The sequence below is a fragment of the Tachyglossus aculeatus genome, chromosome 9 (genome assembly GCF_015852505.1).
Source record: "Tachyglossus aculeatus isolate mTacAcu1 chromosome 9, mTacAcu1.pri, whole genome shotgun sequence".
In the NCBI taxonomy this organism is placed as follows: Eukaryota; Metazoa; Chordata; class Mammalia; order Monotremata; family Tachyglossidae; genus Tachyglossus; species Tachyglossus aculeatus.
The window spans coordinates 53243512-53266476 of record NC_052074.1 but is presented as its reverse complement, the minus strand read 5'-3'; the positions used below and the strand labels follow the sequence as shown (position 1 = coordinate 53266476).

Sequence of the window (22965 nt, the reverse complement as noted above, 5' to 3'; positions counted from 1 at the left end):
CACGGGCCTGGGAATCAGAGGACCTGGGTTCTAATCCAGGCTCTGCCACTTGTCTGCTATGTCACCTTGGGAAGTCACTTCACTTCTGAACCTCTGTTAGCTCATCTGTAAAATGGGGATTAAGACTGAGCCCCATGTGGGACATGGACTATGCCCAACCTGATTAGTTTGTATTTACCCCAGCACTTAGAACAGTGCCTGGCACACAGTAAGTGCTTAATGAATACTATTTAAAGAAAAAAAAAACAGTTGGTAGACATGTTGTCTGCCAGCTAGAACCTTAGACCACACTACCACCTGCAAGCTCTTCAAATAGCAAGCACCCAAGGTGGCATGTTCTGGCTACAAAGTACAAACTCTACTATTCATTCTTCAACTAGTTAAACATGGAAAAAATATATTGATTAAAAAATGGGTGAGTGGGAACTTGCCTTAATTTGCTGGTTCCAGTTGGCAATGACCAGATTTGCAGTCCTTTCCACTTCATCATCCAGCTGTTGGAAGAGAACAACCGTGAAAAAGTTAAAGCGACCCTATTCCTCTGAGAACCAGTGTGCAAACCACCAACTTCTGATAGAGATACTGCACCACCCTCCCTGACTGCATTTCTAAACTTTTAAGTGAACACATTTCTTAGGAAAAATAGCCACGTCAATTTTTGGCTTTTCATCTCACTGTGTCCCCAGGATAATTGCAAAGACAACCAAGTTTAGCCTAAATTGATATAAGAATTCTGGAATCCTACAACACCACCACCACCCCACCCCACTCCCCTCACACACATAAACCAATCGTTCTTTGTGCTGCAGAGCATTTTTCATTTAAGAAGCAGCTTGGCCTAGTGGGAACAGCATAGGCCTGAGAGTCTAAAGGACCTGGGGTCTAATCTGAGTAATGCCACTTAGCTGCTGTGAGACCTTGAACAAGTCACTTAACTCCTGTGCCTCAGTTTCTTCATGTAAAATGGAGATAATGTCTGTTCTGCCCCCCTCAGGCTCAAACCCCCACATGGGATGGGGACTCTGTCTGATCTGATTATATTTTATCTACCCCAGCATTTAGCACAGTGCTTGGCAGATAGTAAGCATTTAACAAATACAACAATTATTATCATCTGAGGTGTGCAGGGGAAACCCTTCAGCTGTGGGGATATAGTGGAGAGTTTTCAGCCCCACAGCTCTTAAATGGATATCCACAATTTATTTATATTTTCTGTCCTCCACTTTGGACCCTAGCTCCCTGTGGGAAGGGAACATGTCTTCAAACCCTGTTATATTGTATTCTCCCAAGTGTTTAGCACAATGCTCTGCACACAGTAGGTGCTCAAAAAAGACCATCGATTGATTGATGGGCCTAGAGAGCTGGTCTATATTGTGTATAATACTATTTGTTAAGCGCTTACTATGTGCTAAGCACTATGCCAAGCACTGGGGAAGATTAAAGGTAATCAGGTTGGACACAGTCCATATCCCACATGGGGCTCACAGTCTTCATCCCCATTTTACAGATGAGATAACTGAGGCATAGAAAATATGAAATGACTTGTCAAAGGTCACATAGCAGCCGGGATTAGAACCCATGTCCTCTAGCTCCCAGGCCCATCCTCTATCCACTAGGCCATGCTGCTTCTGTGCATGACATTCCACACCTTGGGACTTAAACCCTAGGCAGTGACCATTAAGTCTGAGTAATAAGCAGAGACTATAAGGCAAAAATCAGAAGGACAAACAGCAGAACTGACAATTACAACATCAGCATTTCCCTTTCAGGATTATCTTGTGACTGTGTTTTACTAGCTTTAGTTAGCTTAAAACAGATACTGCATACCAACTTTGGGCCAGCCTGGCGATAACTACTGGGGTTCAGCACTAAATATAGGAAACAATTGCCTAGACTCACGGTTCTTTTCTTCTTCTTGTGCACACTCAAGCTTTGATGTGTAGGTTTTATTGCTTCCAGCAGAATTGCTTTGCCAAGTTTTCTGGAAGGAAAATCATGAAGCACCCAACAAGCGTGACATTATAGTTTACACCCATCAAAACTGCATTCCCCCAAAATGGTGTGTGCTCAACGAATTGTCCCACACTAATGCCTCAGAGCAAGAGCAGACTTTAACCTTGTTGTGGGCAGGGAATGTGTCTGTTTATTGTTATATTGTACTCTTCCAAGCTCTTGGTACAGTGCACACAGTAATCGCTCAATAAATATGATTGAATGAATGCATGAATGAGGCTGAAAGGTCCATGGGGTGAATCAAACACACACAACCCCCTCTGGACCCAAGAGGGTACCTGCTGGTTAACACTTACTGATGCAAGTCGGCTGCTGATTTCATCCCCTCTGATGCCCGGGCCCATGCATTCCAGATGCAGCTGGAGAAGGAAGCAAGTGACACAAGATTTGGCATTCATTTTCCCCTATGAACTTTAAAAAATAAAACATCAAGTCTACTGATTGACTGACTGCTCCCCAGTGATTCAATCATCTGCCCAACCCCCCCAACCCATTCCCCTTTGTGGTTAGAGCCTTCCATGATTTAAAGTGAGTACCCAGGCTAGCACAAGTGGCTAAGTCTTGAGTCCCTTTTCATTTGGAGCTTGCTTCCATCCTGTTTCTGTGGAGAGCCTATGGAGAAGCTACTAGGTGGGAGTCAGGAGTGGATTTATTGGTGGTGGTGGGTTCTAGGCTTACTTTCACAACTTACATATTGGGTGACAGGCTGGCCCTGGGATGGCTCATCCTGGCTCAGTTTACCCAACTCTACACTGAGGAAGAACATGCTCCAAATGAGTTATGAGGGATGAGCTCTTCTTGATAGTTTCCTAGGTCATTGGGATCACTACTCTAGGGAGCAACAGCTGCCCTCACACTGTCCTCAAAAACACCTCACAGTAGCAACAGCAAAAGTTCTCTAATTAGACAGGGAGAGACACTCTTGGAGAATACATTAAAATTTGAATCTCAATTCCCCAGAAGTTGTTAAACTCTCACCAGGTACTACTTAGAAGAGAGAGGGACAGTTAAAATCTAAAAGACAACAATTCTTTCGGTCTCCACAGAATAAAGCAATGACAACTTGTACTGACCAGAAAACCACCAAGCAAATACCCTTTCACATCATGGAGAAGATCCCCCATTATCTGGGATGGGGCCAATTGTCCCTACATATGGGAGATGGGGAGAAGGCAAAAGAGGGGAAAAAAAGAGAACCTCTCTCTCTCTCTCTCTCACACACACACACACACACACACACACACACACGGCAAACATTCACCCAGACAGACACACACCACACTTACTGAAGCACTTAGATACATATATGCCAAAACATGGCCCAGTGGAAACAAGATGGGATGGGGAGTCAGAGACCTGGGTTCCAGTCCCAGCTCTTCCACTTGCCTGCTGTGTGTCCTTGGATAACTCACAAACTCTCTGTGCCTCAGTTTTATCATTTTAAAAATGAGGATAAAATATCTGTTCTCCCTCAGATTGTGAGTACTGTATGGGACAAGATACAGTATCTGATCTAACCATCTTATATCTACCTCAGTGCTTAATACAGTGCTTAATAAATACCATTTTAGCAAAGCAGCAATGTCAGCAGAAGGTAAGGAAAACAATATCCATAGACAGTTGCGACCACAGCTGTTGGCTATATGTTGTTACTGTCTCCACTGGCCACAACCAGCTCTATCTTGGACAGCCAGAGCAGGAAATCTGGGCAGCCAGCAGACAAGGCAGCAGCTGCAATTCAACCGATATTTCTCTTACCATCTGTTGTTGCTGCACACCTCTACTCTGGGCTTTCTGTCTCTGCTACCACATTGCTTTAGGCAAGTGGGACCTTTGCCATTCCCACCAACTTTCTGTCAGGGGCTGAGCCAGGGGGTAAAATCTGTGATTGCCCCATTCAATTTTACGGTTAGTTAAATGGAAACTTCAATCTTTAGAGCAAGAGACACTGTACTTACTTTTTTTTTGTGCTTTGTACTGCTTTCATAAGCTTACTTGCCAGTTTCTCAAGTCCTTTGGCATAGCTAATCTCTAGGTTAGCCCTGTGAGGGAAAAATTACTTATCAATAGGAAGGTCACATTGAGAAAGGGATGGTGCATTGTTTACCCTCACATACACACCCACCCCCAATGCCTCGACTACACATAAAGGGGTGGCACAATGCTTATCCTCAATCACAAGCACAACCGCCATAACACACACATTTTTTGAAAAAACGCTGTGACAAAAAGTTAATGTCCCCATTAAAAGGAGATTCATTCATTCAATCGTAGTTATTGAGCGCTTACTGTGTGCACAGCACTGTACTAAGCGCTTGGGAAGTAAAAGTTGGTAACATATAGAGACGGTCCCTACCCAACAGCGGGCTCACAGTCTAGAAGGGGGAGACAGACAACAAAACAAGACGTATTAATAAAATAAATAGAATAGTAAATATGTACAAGTAAAATGGAGTAATAAATATGTACAAGCATATATGCAGGTACTGTGGGGAGGGGAAGGAGGTAAGGCGGGGGGATGGGGAGGGGAAGGAGTGGGAGAGGAAGGAGGGGGCTCAGTCTGGGAAGGCCTCCTGGAGGAGGTGAGCTCTCAGTAGGGCTTTGAAGGGAGAAAGAGAGCTAGCTTGGTGGATGTGCGGAGGGAGGGCATTCCAGGCCCGGGGGATGACGTGGGCCGGGGGTCGACGGCGGGACAGGCAAGAACGAGGCACAGTGAGGAGGTTAGCGGCAGAGGAGCGGAGGGTACGGGCTGGGCTGTAGAAGGAAAGAAGGGAGGTGAGGTAGGAGGGGGTGAGGTGAAGAAGAGCCTTGAAGCCCAGGGTGATGAGTTTTTGCCTGATGCGTAGGTTGACAGGCAGCCACTGGAGATTTTTGAGGAGGGGAGTAACATGCCCAGAGCCTTTCTTTTTTCAAAATATCCTCCTCCTGTGCTCCAAAGGAAGGTATTTATTTATTCTGTCTCCCTCTTCACAAGTCATAAGCAGAGAGGTTTCAGAGCCATCTTGGGACATTACTTCCTGCTAATCATATAAACCCTCTATCAGAGCAGTAGCAGCAGTGTGACATATTGTGATTCAATTAACCAAACACAGAACCCAATAACAGAAAGCAGCAGGAGCGACTCAAGCTATGTTAAGGAAAGGTCATTTCCACCCCGTTCTACCCAGGACAGGACTTCATGGGGCCTCTGGAGATAGACCTTCATCCCACCAATTCTTTTAATCAATCAATCAATCGTATTTATTGAGCACTTACTGTGTGCAGAGCACTACCTTTGTGCTGTTCAAATCACCCTGATATTAAACTAATTTCAGTGAGGGAGTTGCCCCTCTATAGACACATCTGTAACTAAAATGAAGTCTTCTCACTTTCCACACAAACACCCAGAAAATTAAATCCATTTTGCAAGACATTTTTTCTTGTACCTATAGACTAATGTGAACTATGGAAGAGCCTTTGTCACTGTGGAAGTGCCTTTGCTTAATCTTTACAGACCTTAGATTCCATTTTTACTATCAATTATTCTTGTATTCTCTATGGCTTCATTGTAGTCCAGGGATAATATCAGACTCCATTAGTAACTAATTTAATACCTTTACATCTGCACATAAATTAACCAAGTTTGTGCTGCTAGTGGGATAAAATGTGGACTCGTCCTGGACTGCTACCAAGACCAAGAGAGCTGTTCATTGCTAAATCTTGCTTTTTTCTTTTGGCAACACAATTAAGAATTGAAGTATTTTGGCCATTCTTGAAACAAAAGGACAAATGCCTACCGCATCAGACACATTTCACAGTAACGAAAGCAAATAGACTGGCCAGCTGGAAAACAACAGCCCAGTCTGACAACCATAAAAGTCACCATGTTAAAACAGAGATGACAAGGTTTGGTGTTAGTACAAGACATGTACCAGGCTCACTCAGCCTTCCTTTCTAAATGCAACATCTTCTGAAGGAGGACCAGAAGAGCCAAATACATGTCTTGATTATTTGAATATCGGTCCTAAAGCCAATCTAACTTTCTGGGCAGGTAATACCATATACCCACTAACTGGCTTCTCTGTTGGGTAAGCCGTGCACAATCAATGAGAACGTGAGCAATGCCCTTCCTGGTTCGGACCAATGGGCTTTCCAATCCAGAGATCCATCTCTGATAGTGACAACAGGACATGTGCAGAAAATGGGTGATGATTGCTTCCTTGTCATCATGCTTAAAGGGCAGTAGAGAAGCACGATGACCAAGTGGATAGTACACAGGCCTGGGTGTCAGAAAGACCTGGATTCTAATTAGGCTACCACTGCTTTGTTTCCTTAGACGAGTCATTAACTTCTCTATGCCTCAGTTCCCTCATCTGTAAAGTGGGAATTAAGACTGTGAGCCCCATGTGGGACATGGACTGTGTCCAACCTGATTAGTTTGTATGTACCCCCAGCATTTAGTATAGCACCTGGCACATAATAAGCACTTAACAAATACCATTTAAAAAAGGACCAACATCCCTAACTTTAAGAGCCTTCTGGTGCCTTGCTTGCCTTCTAGAAACACATTATGAACTATTTGGGCATGAATGTTTCCATTACCCTCTTAAATCCTCCACGTGGAGCACTATAATAATAACTGTGGTATTTGTAAAGTGTTTTCTATGTGCCAAACACTGGACTAAGTTCTGGGGAACTGCAATCTAATCAGATCAAGTTTACCAAGTCTGTCTGTCTATGCAACCTTGCTCCCAGGCCAGAGCCACAACTCCAACTATCTCAGACACTTCCGCTGGATTTCTTGCTTTCCCTTACATACCTGATTTCTCTGCCCCTGCCTTTAGTCACCACCTCTGAAAGCATACAGGTTCATCTGCACCTTTTCATTGTCTCTCTCCCCTCCCATCGCTTCATCCTCCACTACTTCCTTCCTTCCCATTCCTTCCGGCCTATCCTTCACGCAAGATTCCTTACTTTATGAGCAGGTGCAGGGCAATGTGTTGGGCTCCAGTGGATTGAGAGAGGGAGAGAGAGTGTTCGGAGGCTATCAATGAGGACTCCTCCCACCCAACTTCCCAACACTCATGTAATATGGTTTCAAGCTCTTACTATGTGCCAGATCCTGGACTAAGTACAAGACTAAGCCAATCATACATGGACCAATCCCAAACGGGACTCATGGTCTAGGTGATTGCGACTATAATCCTCAGACTATCCCTTCCTGTCACAAACGTGCTTCTGTCCTCCTTGATTTCAAACGAAGACATACTATACTATGAACTCTTAGAAGGGCAGTTGTCATCAGAGGGGTTGACTATGCCTCCTTTGTGATGCTTGCTCTGGGCTCAATTCACCCTGTACTGAATTCACGGACCCTAGTGAAAGCTCAGACCCCTCTAGCATCAGGGTCTTGAACCTCTTCCTCAGCTACCTTCTCCCCAGACAGTTGGGTCTGATTGATATGGATATTTTTTAGCGTGCTTTACTGCACTGGGAAATATAAGCATTACACCAGCCTTTCAGGGGATCTCAAATGGCCAGAAAAGTGCTGAATGAAAAGTTAGTCACGGGAGGTGGCAGGGTAGACGGTTTCGTTACGCCTTTGGCTAACTGCATACCTAGATATATGTTTAATGCTTTTGTCTCGAGCTTTTAGTTCTTTGGAGCCTCAATCCTTTCCGCCAGCTATTTGAACTGGAATCTTTTCAAAGGATTTACTGCATAAACATCCGATGAACTCCCAAGGGGCAAAGAGAAAAGGATAAAAGGCCCCTTCCCAATTCTTCCTCTCCCCATCCATCAGCCTGATGCCCACCCAATGAACTATCTCATGACTCTTTCAAGATGAGAGCAACAGCTCCACAAGACATTCTGTTCCTAAGAGTTTACTTGCTTTCAAGACTGTTGAACTGGACATTTGGTAAAACACTTTCAAGGGGCATTTCATTTTTAAGATAGAAGCAGGTAAAAGAGGAAACAAAGGAAGAAGTAATAAGTCTCCTTTCCTGAAAGCATTATTCTTAGCTTGGATGTAATTCTCTGTAAACCCGATCCCATTTCTGTGCAAGTTAGGTGAAAGTCAATTGAAGTTTATTTCAACCTGCTAGAGTTCTTGGTTCTAAGCACCAGTATTCCTTGCTTTCTTTAGTGCACCTTCTGCAAAGGCAGAAAAATAAGCTGAAAAGATGCAATTACAAATTAACAGCTGTTGGCCTGAAAAGCCTCCCGCTTAGGTACAAGTATACTGGAAGCATCGTTTTCAAACTGAAGCACAGCTCTCCATGACTATCTGTGGCACAGCAGTCTGGCAGAAATGATCGTGCTCAGGACCCCAAAATGCTCTCAAATGGAGTTCATAACCCTTTTAGCCTTGGCCAAAAAAGGCAGTGCCAAATGGGGCTCACTATATGTTTTGCTTGCAGGTCTTCATGTCCCCAAAATGACATTTCTCTCTGTTTTCACAAGTATGAGTGAAAGGAGGTAGGAAATCATTACACTTGGATCTGTGCCCTTTAAGTACTTCATAGTCACCCCACCCTATCCCTAAGGATAGGGATGTTCCCTATCCTTAATCTATTTTAATGTCTATCTCCCCCTCTGGCCTGTAAGCTCTTTGTGGGCAGGGAACAATGCTACTGTATTGTACTCTCCCAAGCACTTAGTATAGTACTCAACACACAGTAAGTGCTCAATAAATATCGCTGATTGACTGAACTGTGAGCCTCCTTACGCTATCTCCCTGTAATTTTCATGGAAACTTCAGTTCATAAGCCTGAATTTCCCTAGCAGAATTCATATTATATGGGCAAAAGTCTGGAGAGTGGGCCTGCGTGGACACTGCCAATCCATAACCATTTGGGCCTGAAATGAAGGTTCAGGAAGCAGGTCTGGACTGTTAACAAACATAGCCTGTCTCTCTCCCCTATCTCAATATAGTGATGGCTAAAATGCTTGTTTGGCCCACATGAAGGCTGAAAAATCTGCTTCTCGGCTATGGCTTTTTCAGGTTTGTTTTTGTTTTTTTAAAATAGTACTTGCTAAGTGCTTATTACTCTATTTTACTTGTACATATTTACTATTCTATTTTATTTTGTTAAAATGTTTTGTTTTGTTGCCTGTCTCCCCCTTCTAGACTGTGAGCCCGCTGTTGGGTAGGGACCATCTCTATATGTTGCCAACTTGTACTTCCCAAGCGCTTAGTACAGTGCTCTGCACACAGTAAGTGCTCAATAAATACGATTGAATGAATGAATGAATGTGCCAGGCAGTGTACTATATACAAATTAATCAGGTTGGACACAGTCCATGTCCCACAGGGGACCCACAGTCTCAAGCCCCGCTTTACAGATTAAGTAACTGAGGCACAAAGAAGTTACGTGAGTTGCCCCAGGTCACACAGCAGAGATGTGACAGAGCCAGGATTAGAAACTAGGTCTTTCTGACTCCCAGGCACATCATCTATCCACTAGGCCATGCTGCTTTGAAGGTACAACTCTGAGGTCCCAGCAAAGCACTCATATCCCAGGGATCACAACCAAGAACAAAAGAGGAGGGCGAAGACGAAAAGGGTCAGATGGAATAGTCATTTTATGATGTTCAGTTTTGGCTAGTCATCCTAAGGATGCTAGATGCCTTTTGGACCTCCCAATTCTTCTAATGGCCTTAATTATTACCACTCTTTGGGGTATAATTCCTTTCCAAGGAGACATTAGTATACATTATTCAGGACCCAAAGGGTAATTTTGCTAGCAATTTCTACCCTTTGCAAATGTAATATTGGGGGATCTGAAACAAAGTAAGATAAATCATGCTTTTGAACTCAACCCTGAGTTCATATCCGCTCAGATTTCCTGCTGAGTTAAAATAAAGCTACTTTTCTAGAGCTGGGCAATGACTTCTCATGGGCTTGCTTTGCACTTTTGAGTTGCAAGAATAGGCTTGCTTATATCGGTTTCTCCTTCCTGCTGTTCTTGGATCACATTTTTTAAATCTTCTGTTTATCATCGCTTCCTGCTCACAAGGTATCCCACGCCAAAAGATTCAAGGAGACAGAAGCCCACCTCAAGGGTGAAATGCAAAATTCTGTTTCCATTGTTTAATTCAGCAGAACATGGAACATTAGTCACATTTCCTGTTTTGAAGGAAGGATGTGTTCTTGAGACTAGTCTTCATATTCGATAGCCAGCCATTGGACTAGGGTTCAACAGATGACTGATTTTCCCTAGGTTAATCTCTCTCTCAAGACTGTATTCCTTGTTCTAGACTGTATCTCCCCCTCCACACTATAAACTTCCTGGGCCTATCAACTCTGTTGTACTCTACTTTCCCAAGAGCTTGGTAAAACGCTCTGCATGCAGTAAGTGCTCAAATAGTAGTATGGCCTTGTGGATAAAGCACAGGCATGGGAGTCAAAAGGACCTGGGTTCTAATACCGGCAAGTGACTTCAATTCTCTATGCCTCAGTTCCCTCATCTGTAAAATGGGAATGAAGACTGTGAGGCCATGCGGGACATGGACTGTGTCCAACCTGATTAGCTTGTATCTACCCCACTGCTTAGAACAGTGCCTGGCACACAGTAAGCGCTTAATACCATTTAAAAAAAATAAAAAATACTACTGACTGATTAGTTACACATTTCTCATAATCTGGGTGGGCCCCTGTGAACTCCCTCTGTCAGGAAGCTCAGGGCCAAATATCCCCATACCTAGGGACTTTCCACTCAATATGCAAAATAGATGAAGCAGTTGTCATTAGTAATGGCATTGATAATAGGATTTGCCTTAGAAAACTTGGAAAAACAATACAAAAAATGGGGTTTAGGAATTTATATTATATATTTATATTTATATTATGCTATAATGTACTCTTTCAGGAACTTAGTACAGTGCTCTGCACACAATAAGCACTCAATAAATGACTGATTAATTGACAAATAGTACATGCTTAACAAATACCAGTTATTTTATTACTATTATCACTATTATCATTATTTAAACCACAGCCAAGACCATTCAGGAAACTAAATGTTTACAAATGCAATTGCTGGGACATACCTTTGACTTGGCTGAACTGATCAGTAGTTGCTTAAAAGTGAACTGACGAACTTTGACACTTGGCATTCTGAAAACTACATTATGTGGCTCTAGGGCAAACGTAAAGTTAGTCTCCTCTGACAGATGATAGGAAACTGGAGATACTAATTGGGAAAAACAAGCTAAGCATGACACTCTGAATTGCAGAACATCAAGATAAAATGGCATTTCAATAATAACTACATTTTTATATCACCACCAATTAGAATAAATGGGAGAAGGCAGCTAACCTTTAAGATTAAAGATTAACTAGTCTCAGCTTTATTGTGATGATACTGCCTGTACTAAGTGCTAATATGATATTCTTTGGAACAGAGCTCTCCTTTCCAGAATCTTAGACTTATCCTCTAGAGACGCCTGTAGATTCAAGTATTCTCTCAGAAAGCAAAATCAGGCAAATGCACTCTGCTTTGGCTGAGGGTTTTAACAGCTAAAATGAAAAGATCAGATAAAATAATAATAATTACGGTATTTGTTAAGCACTTACTATGTGCCAAGCACTGTTCTAAGCACTGGGGCAGATACAAGGAAATCGGGTTGTCCCACGTGGGGCTCACGGACTTAATCCCCATTTTGCAGATGAGGTAACTGAGGCACAGAAAAGTTTAATGACTTGCTGAAGGTCACACAGCAGACAAGTGGCAGAGCCGGGATTAGAACCCACATCCTCTGACTCCGAAGTCCATGTTCTTTCCACTAAGCCAGGCTGCTTCTGTTCCCACACTTGCTCAAAACCAGTCTGGGTTTAGGATCTTCCCCCAGTTTCCCCACTCTTGGTGATTTTTCAAGCCAGTTCACAATGTTTGGGCTGTGGTATTGCTGCTCTTCATGCCTCCCACATGATCATTCTCAATGGGAACGTTCCTGTTGTAAAAGCCTTAAACCAGTAAGGACTTCACCTTTCAGGTCACCCCTTGAGGTATACCCCCAGCCCACCAACAGGCAAGAAGGAGGTTATTTTTCAAAGGGGATTCATTTAGTTTCCTGATTGGTAAGATTCTTATTTTCTATGTGTTCTTTTATGGAGGAGAAAGGGAACGAGATTCATTCATTCATTCAATCGTATTTATTGAGCGCTTACTGTGTGCAGAGCACTGTACTAAGCGCTTGGGAAGTACAAGTTGGCAACATATAGAGACAGTCCTTACCCAACAGTGGGATCACAGTCTATAAGGGGGAGATTCCCTGCTTAACACTTATAATTATGGCATTCATTAAGCTCTTACTATTTAGCAAGTACTGTGCTAAGCGCTGTAGCAGAAAAAAAGATAATGAGATTGGATACAGTCATATCCTGGGAAGTGCCAGTATTTACTGAGCATTTACTGTGTGCAGAGCACTGTACTAAGCACTTAGGAGACTACAAGGGAGTTGGTTAACACATTCCCTGCCCACAACAAGCTTAGTCTAGAGACTATTATACTGTACTCTCCCAAATGTTTTCTACAGTGCTCTGCATACGATTAAGTGCTCTATAAATAAGATTGATTGATTGGTTTAAATAGCAGTCCCTTAGCTGTCGCAGTCTGTATCTCCCTAACCAGAGCAGTGCTTGATTGGCTCGCTGAGGAGGTCAGCCGACACAATCATCCTCTGATAAAGTACCCGAGATGAGCTGTTCATGCTAATCCTTCCAGAACAACAATAAGGGGAAACGTGAAGTACAGTTTTTTTTCTTTTTTAGGGACCGTGGAGATTGTCATTTTTCACTGTGTTAAAGACAGACGAATGGGCTTAAATGTAGCGAAGACAGAGTGGGGGTAGGAGGGAGAAAACTGGAAGGAACTGAGGTGGCTTTGGTAGCAAATCTTCAGGTCAACAACAACATTATGGATCCAGATAATTGCTCGTACTAACAACGGTTGCTTCGGGAAGGTCACATGAAGTAGCCTGGCCAACGAGAAGGCACGTTGAGATCTGCTCCATGGATATGACCTTTATAACAAACTGGGTCGTGGACAAAGTCCCACTGTGCCTGGTTTTACTTGAAAATGATTTCAGCTATGGCTGAACAGATTCATTTCTCACTAAACCAAGTCTACCTCAAATAGCTCTTCTGTTTTCTCTTGCACTCTTATTTAAACTATACCAGATCGTAATCGATTGATGGTGATTAGTGAGTGATTACCATGACCGGAACACTGTACAAAGGCTTGGGAGAGTACAATCCAACAGTTGTGAGCCTGTGACCATGAGCCCCATGTGGGACAAGGGCTGTGTCCGACCTGATTAAGTTGTATCTACCCTTAGTGCTTAGAAAAGCGTGTGACACTTAGTAAGCACTTCCTTACCCACAAGTAGCTTGAATATTCAATCAATCCAAGGTATTTGAGTGCTTACTGTGAGTAGACACTATACTACTTTCTTGAGATAGTACAAAATTATAGGAGCTTACAGTTTATAGAGGGAGACAAACTTTAAAGTAAATTACAGATAGTAAGAGGATATTTACATAAATGCTGTGAGGCTGGGGTGAGTATCAAAGTACTTAAGTGAATCAAACCAATCTCAAGGACAAAATACAATGCTGCTGGTCTGGGAGATAAGACAGAGTGTACGGAAAGAGGTTCTAGTGGCTACTTCAAAGTGAATAGGTTAAGCATTTTATGTGCTGAACTTAACCATGAATTGCAAATATAAATACTGTACCTTTGCTGAAGGACCGATGTGAGTTGTTTGCATAAATTCTCTCCATTTTGAGAAAATTCCTTTAGATCCTGGTACAATTTGTTGTTCTGAAAAAAAAAAGACGACATTAGGGAACATTATAAATCCTTAAAGAGAAAACCTCTATCTAAATGCAGGCTCTCTCAATTATCCTTTAAATTAATCGAATCAGATTGGCACATCCATCTTTTGGGAGAGATATTAAGAGTTCCAATTCTTGCTTAGATTTAAGTTCCCCAGAGTTTTTAGATGTCAAACCCTGCCCTTCAGGCAAGGTATTTTGCTCACAGGCATGGTTCTGAATATGTTCAAAGGAGGAAACACGGGAAGTCATTTTGAGCATGTGACAAACAATACATCTCCTGGGGTCTGCCCCAAAGTCCAGAGCAAGCTAGCTTCCAAAATCCCATCACACCAATATGGCCAATCAAGATTAATACTAATGATTATGATATTTGTTAAGCACTTACTATGGTCAAGCACTGTTCCAAGTGCTGCAGAAGGTACAAGATAATCAGGTCAGATAGATTCCCTGTCCCACAGAGGGCTCACAATCTAAGTACATGGGAGAACAGGTATTGAATCCCCATTTTCCAGATGAGGTAACTGAGGCACAGAGAAGTTAAGTGACTTGCCCAAGGTCACAGAAGGCACATGGCAGTCAGGATTAGAACCCAGTCCTCTGACATCCAGGCCCATGGTCTTTCCACTAGGCCACACTGCTCCTCACATGAACCAATGAGTCAATGTATCATTGAGCACCTGGGAGAGTACAAAACAACAGAGCTGGTATGGTATTAGTCACCCAAACAAAAGTACTGGAAATTGAATTTATCACCCGTGAGATTGGGTAGTTGGGTATAACATCATTCCCAACTTGTGCCCCATTTCATTCCAGTGACGAGAATGTGTTAGTAATGAGCTAATCTTTTCTGCTGAGGCCAGCTTTTTAAAAGCAAATCAATTTCACATTTAAGCACAAGAAAACCAAAGGGAAAAAACCTTTCCCTTGAACTCTCAATGCATGTTACCCAAGAAGTCACAATCAGCTTGATTTTCCAAAAGAGCAAGGATGCTGTTTGGTGATCAGAACCTCCTATGCGTACCTAAGAGTTTTGTCCACTACTACTACTGGAGATCGGCCAAAGGGCTGGGGGGAAGGTCAGCTCAAGAGAATACTGAGAAGGAGCAGTGGGTGGGACTGCTGAGAGAGGCCAGTCCATCTTGGAGGCTCTAACTTTTTTTCCCCCACTGTGGATCTCAATACCCCACACTGGCTCCTATTGTTGCTTGCAGCTCTCTCCACAAGGGATTGTGTATTTCATGGGACACAGGCCTGTGTAGGGCTAGGCCCCTCTGGGGATGCTTCCCTCACTACCATGGTGTTCGGGTAACACACTGTGTGCCCGGAGAAGCATGCTAGAAATAGCATTCCCACCCCTCTGCTCTGGTGGCAGGATGTCACATAAAATGGCACTCTCTGAATGGGGGTGCATCATGCATAGTGGGGAAATCACAACCTTTAGAGAAAATCTGCTGAGCTACCTGTCTCACTCTCCTACTCAGGGGGGTGGCAGGAGAGGGCTCAGCATCTTCTGGTACTTGGACTATTAAGCTAAGTACTTTGGCAAGCAACTATAGTATCCAGCGGGGTTTGAAACGAGGAATAAAGGTCCCTGATTATCATTAAAATAGATAAGCTTGATGATCAGATTGTCAGCAAAATGGGGAAACGTCACTCATCCCACCACAAGGAAAACAAGCTTTGCCTTTGGGCAAGACCAAATTATGTAATTTGAATATTGTACCTAAAAGACTCAGATAACTTCGTCCTGGATGTGGTGAGACCCTCAACAAAATGGTGACTCGACAGTGCGATTTCTCATCATCTAAACTTAGAACTTTTAAAGTAAAAGTTGCCCTGAAAGTTTGATCTTTTAGTCCGTATTAAATTGGATCAGCTAAAAATTGAGCCTTCCTGGTCAAACCATCCCATCAGCCAACCTGGATGCTCACATATTTATCTATGCTCTTCATTTACTCTCTTGGGCCTAGTTATAGTTGATGCTTTCACTCCTCATCATGATATATTCATCAATTTATGTCTCCTGCCTCCCCATTAGAAAACAAGTTCTTCAACGGCAAAGAATCACCTTTACTTCATTTGTAGATTCTCTAAGGTGCTAACACATTTCCCTTGCCCACAGTGGGCCCTCAATAGCTATTCTTAATATGGAAAGGCCAGACTGGCAGAAATTTTTTAAAAAATAGCTAATACGAAAGTTGGTCAGTTAAAAGAATTAATTCAGAAGGGAACATCGATCAAATCTACTACGACTATAACGTGCTTAATTGAATCACTGTACCATTTTCTGCATGCTTAGCAGTAATAGAAACTACATAGGAAAGGGTAATGTAAGCAGATTTTAATACTACTGAAATGCAAAGAGCATAATGGAATGGTTTCTGTTTGGAATGACAATAAAGAGGAACAGTGATTTACAATCATACAAGTCCTGGACCTGACTCATTCAAATAGATAACCTGGGCCAGCAGATTTGGCCACAATAACAGCAATTAAGGAAAACCAAACAAGCCCTAAATAGAACTACCAGAGACCTGGCTTGTTTAATAACCCAATGTTAGCCCTTACCTGATCTCCCTCATTTCATATAAGTTTGATTCCACAATTATAGGGACTGAGAAGAGCAGCCTGCCAGATTAGATGAGAGCCTTGAAATTCAAACTGCTTCTCTGTCTTGCTTTGTACTGAAGTTTCTATCTTGCTCCTCATTTTCTCAGAAATTCCAGATGGCAGAGGAGCTGAGCCACCCTGGCCATAGATTCTGAGACATTAAGAGCCCAGGGTTGTGGCCCCAGTTTGAGAACTCGTATATCAGACTCATATAAACTCTAGACTGTAAAGCTCATTATGGACAGGGAATAGGTATGCTAACTCTGGTATATTAGCAGAGCGCTTAGTACAGTGCTCTGCACATAGTAAGTGCTCAATAAATACTATTGATTAATTGATCAGAAGAAGGAGAGAACTGGGTGAGTGCATTCTACTTTGGATTCTGGTATTGAGTGGGTCCCTGAGCTCTTCTGGCCCTAAGAAGTCATGCGACCTAGTGGAAAAGAGCATGGGCCTAGGAGTTAAGAGATTTAGGTCCTAATCTTGGCTCTGCCACATGCCTACTGTGTGATCTTGGGCAAGCCACGTAATTTCTCTGTGCCTCCACTAACTTGGGATAAGATACCACTTCTCCATGTACCATGTGAGGCAGGGACTGCAAGCTCCTTGTGTGCAGGGAACTTGTCTACCAACTCTGTTACATTGTGCTCTCCCAAACACTTAGTACAGTGTTCTACACCCAGTAAGCACTCAAGAAATACGACGGACTGATCTACTTATAGAGTGTATGGCATATAGTAAGTGCTTTATAGACAGTATTATTATTATTTGCCCACAGTCTCAGGGACTGTATTCACCTCAAAGCCCTAGGCTAGAATTTTCTTTCCTCCATGTTTCCAGTAAAGTGCAGACAGAGGTGGGGAAGTAAGGGGATGTTGGGAGGTGGAGAACAGGGGTGCTGGAAGGCTAGAGTGGTTCTAGGAACTATATTTGGGGGGCATAGCAGAGACTCTGAGCCCACTTCCCAAGCGCTTAGTACAGTGCTCTGCACACAGTTAAGCGCTCAATAAATACGATTGATGATGATGATGAAAAGCCTGAGCATTTGGGAGGCTTCTTTAGTCATCTCTGAAGGCAGAAATAAAGATAAACAGCATGGCCTAATGGAAAGAGCATACGCTTGGGAGTCAGAGGGACCTGGATTCTAGTCCCGCCTCCTCCACTTGTTTGCTGTGTGGCCTTGGACAAGCCACTTAACTTCTATGTGCCTCAGTTCCCTCATTTGTAAAATGGAGATGAAGACTGTGAGCCCCGTGTGAAACATGGACTGTGTTCACCCTAAGCTTGTCTCTACCCCAGTGCTTAGAACAGTGCCTGGCACATAGTAAGCGCTTAACAAATACCATAAAAAAAAAGGCAGAAATATTGAATCAGCTGGGGAAGAGCCCCACAGGACTGTGGATGTGAGCCTCTTGCTCCCTGAGCCTTGTGGGCCGATAGTCCTGTCCCTGCAACAGCTACCTAGTCACTGTTCCCAGAACTCCAGGGCTCAAGTGAAGGACCCACAGTGGAGAAAAGCCTCACCACTCACTGCTCCCAAAGGGTGATAGCCCCAGTGTTTTTCTACATGTTTGTCAGGTTTTCCCCAATCCAAAATTTAGGTGATCTGGGTGCCCTCATGAGAAGAGCCCATGGAGGAGACATGATAAACTTGTTTAAGTTGCTAACAACCCTTCAATTATTTCACAAAAACTTTTCACTGATTATCTCTTCAAAGGAGCTTCATGCAGAGTGCCCGTAAATAGGGAACATTGCTTCCTCGGCAATCATTGAAGAGCTGGCTGAAAATGAGCTGATAATCACACTGTTCCATACAAATATAAGCCCACCTTTGTGGGGGATCCGATTGTCTGCTCACTTGTCATAAACAAATAAATTCATAGGGTGAGAAAAAGCGAGTGTTCAAAAGTAGTTGCTTAGCCAGTATGGCATGGTAGGTGAACTTCCATGAGCTTAGGATCATCACACTTGAAATGAAAATGACCTGGAAGAGAACTGCTTGAAGCTCATCTGGAAGAAGGCACAAAAAGGCTAGCACCCTGCTCTTCAAATATATATATATATATATATATATATATATATATATATATACATATATATATATATATTTTTACACACACACACACACACATACACACACACACACACAAAAATCCCCCACCCCCACCCCCCGCACCTGGACTTTGGGAGAACAGAGTGAGCGCTACAAAAAGATGGATGACAATGTCACCCCTGACATGAAAGGCAGCAATGGTGAAAAAATCACTTGTTCCATCAACCACCAGTTGAAGATTTGAATGGGAAAGTTAAAATCATGATCATGAGGCTCCCGGGCTCTTTGAAGCTGAAAATTTTTCCTTTCTCCATCATCTTTCCACACAAGACTTGTTTTTTTTGCCTGATTGAGACAGTTGTAAGATTGCAGTCACAGAGGAATTTTTATGAACGAGTTATAAATAGCCTTAATACAAACTTCTCGTGGGAAGATCTTCCCCAAGCAGTTTATCGGAGAATAGAGAATGCTGACTGTGGTTTGTAGAGGAACCCAGAGGACAGCCACTTTTCCCCAGCAGCCCAGCTCAGTGGATCCCAAGTTGTCCCCTAGGCTCGTCCCCTGTAAGGACATGCCTGGTCAACTGTGCGGTTGACTGTGTCTCTCCACAACATTTTTTTTTTAATGGTATTTGTTAAACACTTATTACGTGCCAGGCACTGTACTGAGTGCTGGGGTGGGTACAAGCCAATCAGAATGGACATGGTTCTTCTTCCACATGAGGCTCACTGTGTTAATTCCCATTATACAGATGAGGTAACTGATGCCCAGAGAAGTTAAGTGACTTGCCCAAGATCACAAAGCCGACATGCAGAAGAGCCAGTATTAGAACCCAAGTCCTTCTGACTCCCACTTCTGTGCTCTGTCCTCTAGGCCACGCTGCTTCTCCATGCTGCCACTGACCTGGGTGGTTTCTCACACCATCAGGAAACGCTTCATCCTGCTGTTCCCACAAGCAGTTTTTCTCTGAGGTACCCACAGCCTGGGATTTCTTTCTCTGGGTTTTCTTTCTGAGCTCCATAAATCCCCCACTGAGTCCTGCTTCCTGGCTTGGCATAGACTCACTGCTGCCCATAAAGTAACAGACTTGGCCTCTGCCCTCCGAAACTGCTTTGAGTGTTCTAGTACGGAACCACATCGAGTCCACTTTTTGCCACCTAAACCAACCCGGCCCTGGGCTACACTTAGCTTTGAAGGAGCCAGTTATTGTAAGAGAATCGCACCATAACTTTCAACCCACTGGCTAGCCTAAACCAAAACAAAGTAGGCATCTGCCAATTCCCCAATGCATTCATTTGACATAGACAACCTGACTGGAGCTTTCAAACCAAAAGAAATCTGTAATTACCCAGATTGGTGATAAACTGAACAAATTAACTGGAAAATCGCTAACTTTCCTCTTCATCTTTGTGCTAGGGAGACCCAACCTTTGAATCACAAATTTGGAAAGGGCCTCAAGAGACCTTAAATCCATTCCTCTGTACTTGGTACAGTGCTTTGCACACTGTAAGTACTCAATAAATGGAAGAAGTGCTTAATAAATGGGAGAAGTGTGACCCAGTGGAAAGAGTACAGGCCTGTGAGTCAGAGGAACTGGGTTCCAATCTCAGTTCCACCACTTGTCTGCTATGTGACCTTGGGCAAGTCACTTAATTTCTCTGGGCTTCAATGACCATATCTGTAAAATGGAGATTTGGACTGTGAGTCCTATGTGGGACAGGGACTGATCATCTTGAATCAACTCTAGTGCTTAGTACAGTGCGTGGCACATAGTGAGCACTTAACAAATGCCATTAAAAAATCAAAATAGATCAATACCAGTGACTGATGGATTGATCTCACGGCTGTGACCCCAGGGCTGGAGGGACCCGGGACAGTCAGTGTCGGGGAAGTTGGCCTGCCAGCTTCTTCAACCTTGCAGCTGCCCCTCACCTCCAACCCTGCCTCTGTGAGAGGGGTTGGCAAACCAAGCCCTGGACACTTTCCCAGTGCCTCCTCCATAACCCCCAGTGAACTTCTGACACTGATTGTGACCCCATGTCTACAGCCAGTTTTCCAACCCCATCCTCCACCCGCAGACCCAAACAATGGCTTGGCTCCGTCCATGGAGGCACACAGCCTACACGGATGTCCTTGAGGAGATAAGGCCAGGACAACATTTGACAGCCCAACACTCTCCTGGGAGCAAGTTTAGAAAGTCACGCTCCTGGAGCTGGAAACTGGTTTGTTTGGGGATATTTTCTTTTTGCAAAACATCTACCCCAAACTTGTCTCTACCTACACTCTGGGGAGAAAGGCAAATAGAGCAAAACCCTTTTTTGGCCTCATTTTTGCCCCCTCAATTAATCAGTGGTATTCACTGAGTACCTACCTTGTGCAGAGCACTGAACTAAGCAATAGGGAGAGTACAATAGCATTAATAGACATGATCCCTGCTGTCAAGGACTTTGCAATCTAGCAGTGGGACAGACAAAATAAACTGCAAGTAAGGGGAAGCAACAGAATTTACAGGTCTGTACGAAAAGGCTAGGGAGGGGAGGAGATGAATCCCTAAGAACCTCAGAGGTATGGACTTAACAGCATAAGTGATACAGTGAGCTGTCGAGTGGTCAGGGTGACCTGAGGAGATAGGGAGATGAGAGATTAGTCAGGGAAGACCTCCTGGAGGTGGTGTGATTTGAGAAGGGCTTTAAAGATGTGGAGAATAGTGGTCTGCTAAATATGAAGTGGGAGGAATTTCAGGAATTTGTCTTAGAAAGGACCCTCTGGTACTTTTGGATAATAATGATAATAGTGATTTTGTTAAACATTTACTATGTACCAAGCACTGAACCAGACACTGGGCTAGATATAACAATGATAATAATAATGATAATTATGGACTTAAGTGCTTACTATGTGCCAAGCACTGTTTTAAACACTGGGGTAGGTAAAAGTTCATCAGGGTGGACACAGTCCCTGTCCCACTTGGGGATCACAGTCTTAATCCCCATTTTACAATCATCAATCAATCAGTCATATTTATTGAGTGCTTACTGTGTGCAGAGCACTGTACTAAGCGCTTGGGAAGTACAAGTTGGCAACATATAGAGACAGTCCCTACCCAACAGTGGGCTCACAGTCTAAAAGGGGGAGATGCGATAACTGAGCCCCTGAGAAGACTTGCCTAAGGTCAAATGGCAGATAAGTGGTGGAGCCAGTATTAGAATCCATGACCTTCTGGCTCCCACACCTGTTTTCTATTCACTAAGCCACACTGCTTCTTACAGATGATCAGGGTGGACAAAGACCATGCCCCACATTGGACTCACAGTCTAAAGGGGAGGGAGAATGGGTATTTAATTCCCATTTTCCAACTGAAGACATTTTTTTAATGGCATTTATTAAGCGCTTACTATGTGCAAAGCACTGATCAGGTTGGACAAAGACCATGCCCCACATTGGACTCACAGTCTAAAGGGGAGGGAGAATGGGTATTTAATTCCCATTTTCCAACTGAAGACATTTTTTTAATGGCATTTATTAAGCGCTTACTATGTGCAAAGCACTGTTCTAAGCACCGGGGAGTTTACAAAGTGATCAGGTTGTCCCACGTGGGGCTCACAGTCTTAATCCCCATTTTACAGATGAGGGAACTGAGGCACAGAGAAGTGAAGTGACTTGCCCAAAGTCACACAGCTGACAAGTGGAGGAGCCGGGATTTGAACCCATGACCTCTGACTCCAAAGCCCGGGCTCTTTCCACTGAGCCACGCTGCTTCCCAGCGTGAGCTACATAGAAGACAAGTGACTGGCCCATAGCCACATATCAGGCAAGCGGCCGAGCCACGATTAAAATTCAAGTCCTCTTGACTCCCAGACTCATGCTCTTTCCACTAGACCACACTTGTACTTGGGGGCTCTTGGTCTCTGTCCCCCATCTCCTCGTCTCTCTTATCGCCCTCACTTTCTTGGTTTCACACACCTATTTTCTACCTTATTCTGTTCCTCCAGCCCTTCTCTGCACTGTCCTAGTGTCTTTTCCCAAACCAAAAGATGATGATATATTAAAATTACAGTTGGCAGGCCACTGATGGCAGGAATTAAATTTTAATATAATTAAAATAGGAGGAGGAAACAATGAGTACAAAAAGCAGTTTCTGCCATTCGACAATGGCATTTTACTTTTACTCTCTGCTTGGCACTGCTGTCATTATGTCTCATTTACATTTCTGGATGCTTAATTTCCATACATTGTGATTATCTGTATTTTTCCACAATCCCTGCCTATGTTCACCCCATTATCTTGAATAATCAAGAGTGAAGAGTATTTCACAATCCTTCACCACACTTTTCAGTTAGATCTACAACCTTCCTGCTCCATGTGTTGCAGTTGCAGTTTCTACCTTTAAGTTTCACTTTTCTGGTACACATGTGAAAAATAACACTAAAAACCTACACTTTATAGGGACCATCTACTATTAGCT

General features: G+C 43.4%; 1 protein-coding gene across 1 annotated transcript in view; it reads right to left on the bottom strand.

Annotated features, from left to right (window-relative positions):
• The window catches only part of NOSTRIN (nitric oxide synthase trafficking), a 45290-nt gene that overhangs the window by 19155 nt on the left and 3170 nt on the right, over window positions 1–22965 (bottom strand). Inside the window, exons 3-7 of the mRNA XM_038751482.1 lie at window positions 13735–13820; window positions 3972–4055; window positions 2310–2372; window positions 1900–1981; window positions 432–494 (exon numbers count right to left, since the gene is read on the bottom strand). Of these exons, the coding sequence (XP_038607410.1) occupies window positions 432–494; window positions 1900–1981; window positions 2310–2372; window positions 3972–4055; window positions 13735–13820 (378 nt within the window). The remainder of the gene's footprint in view (window positions 1–431; window positions 495–1899; window positions 1982–2309; window positions 2373–3971; window positions 4056–13734; window positions 13821–22965) is intronic.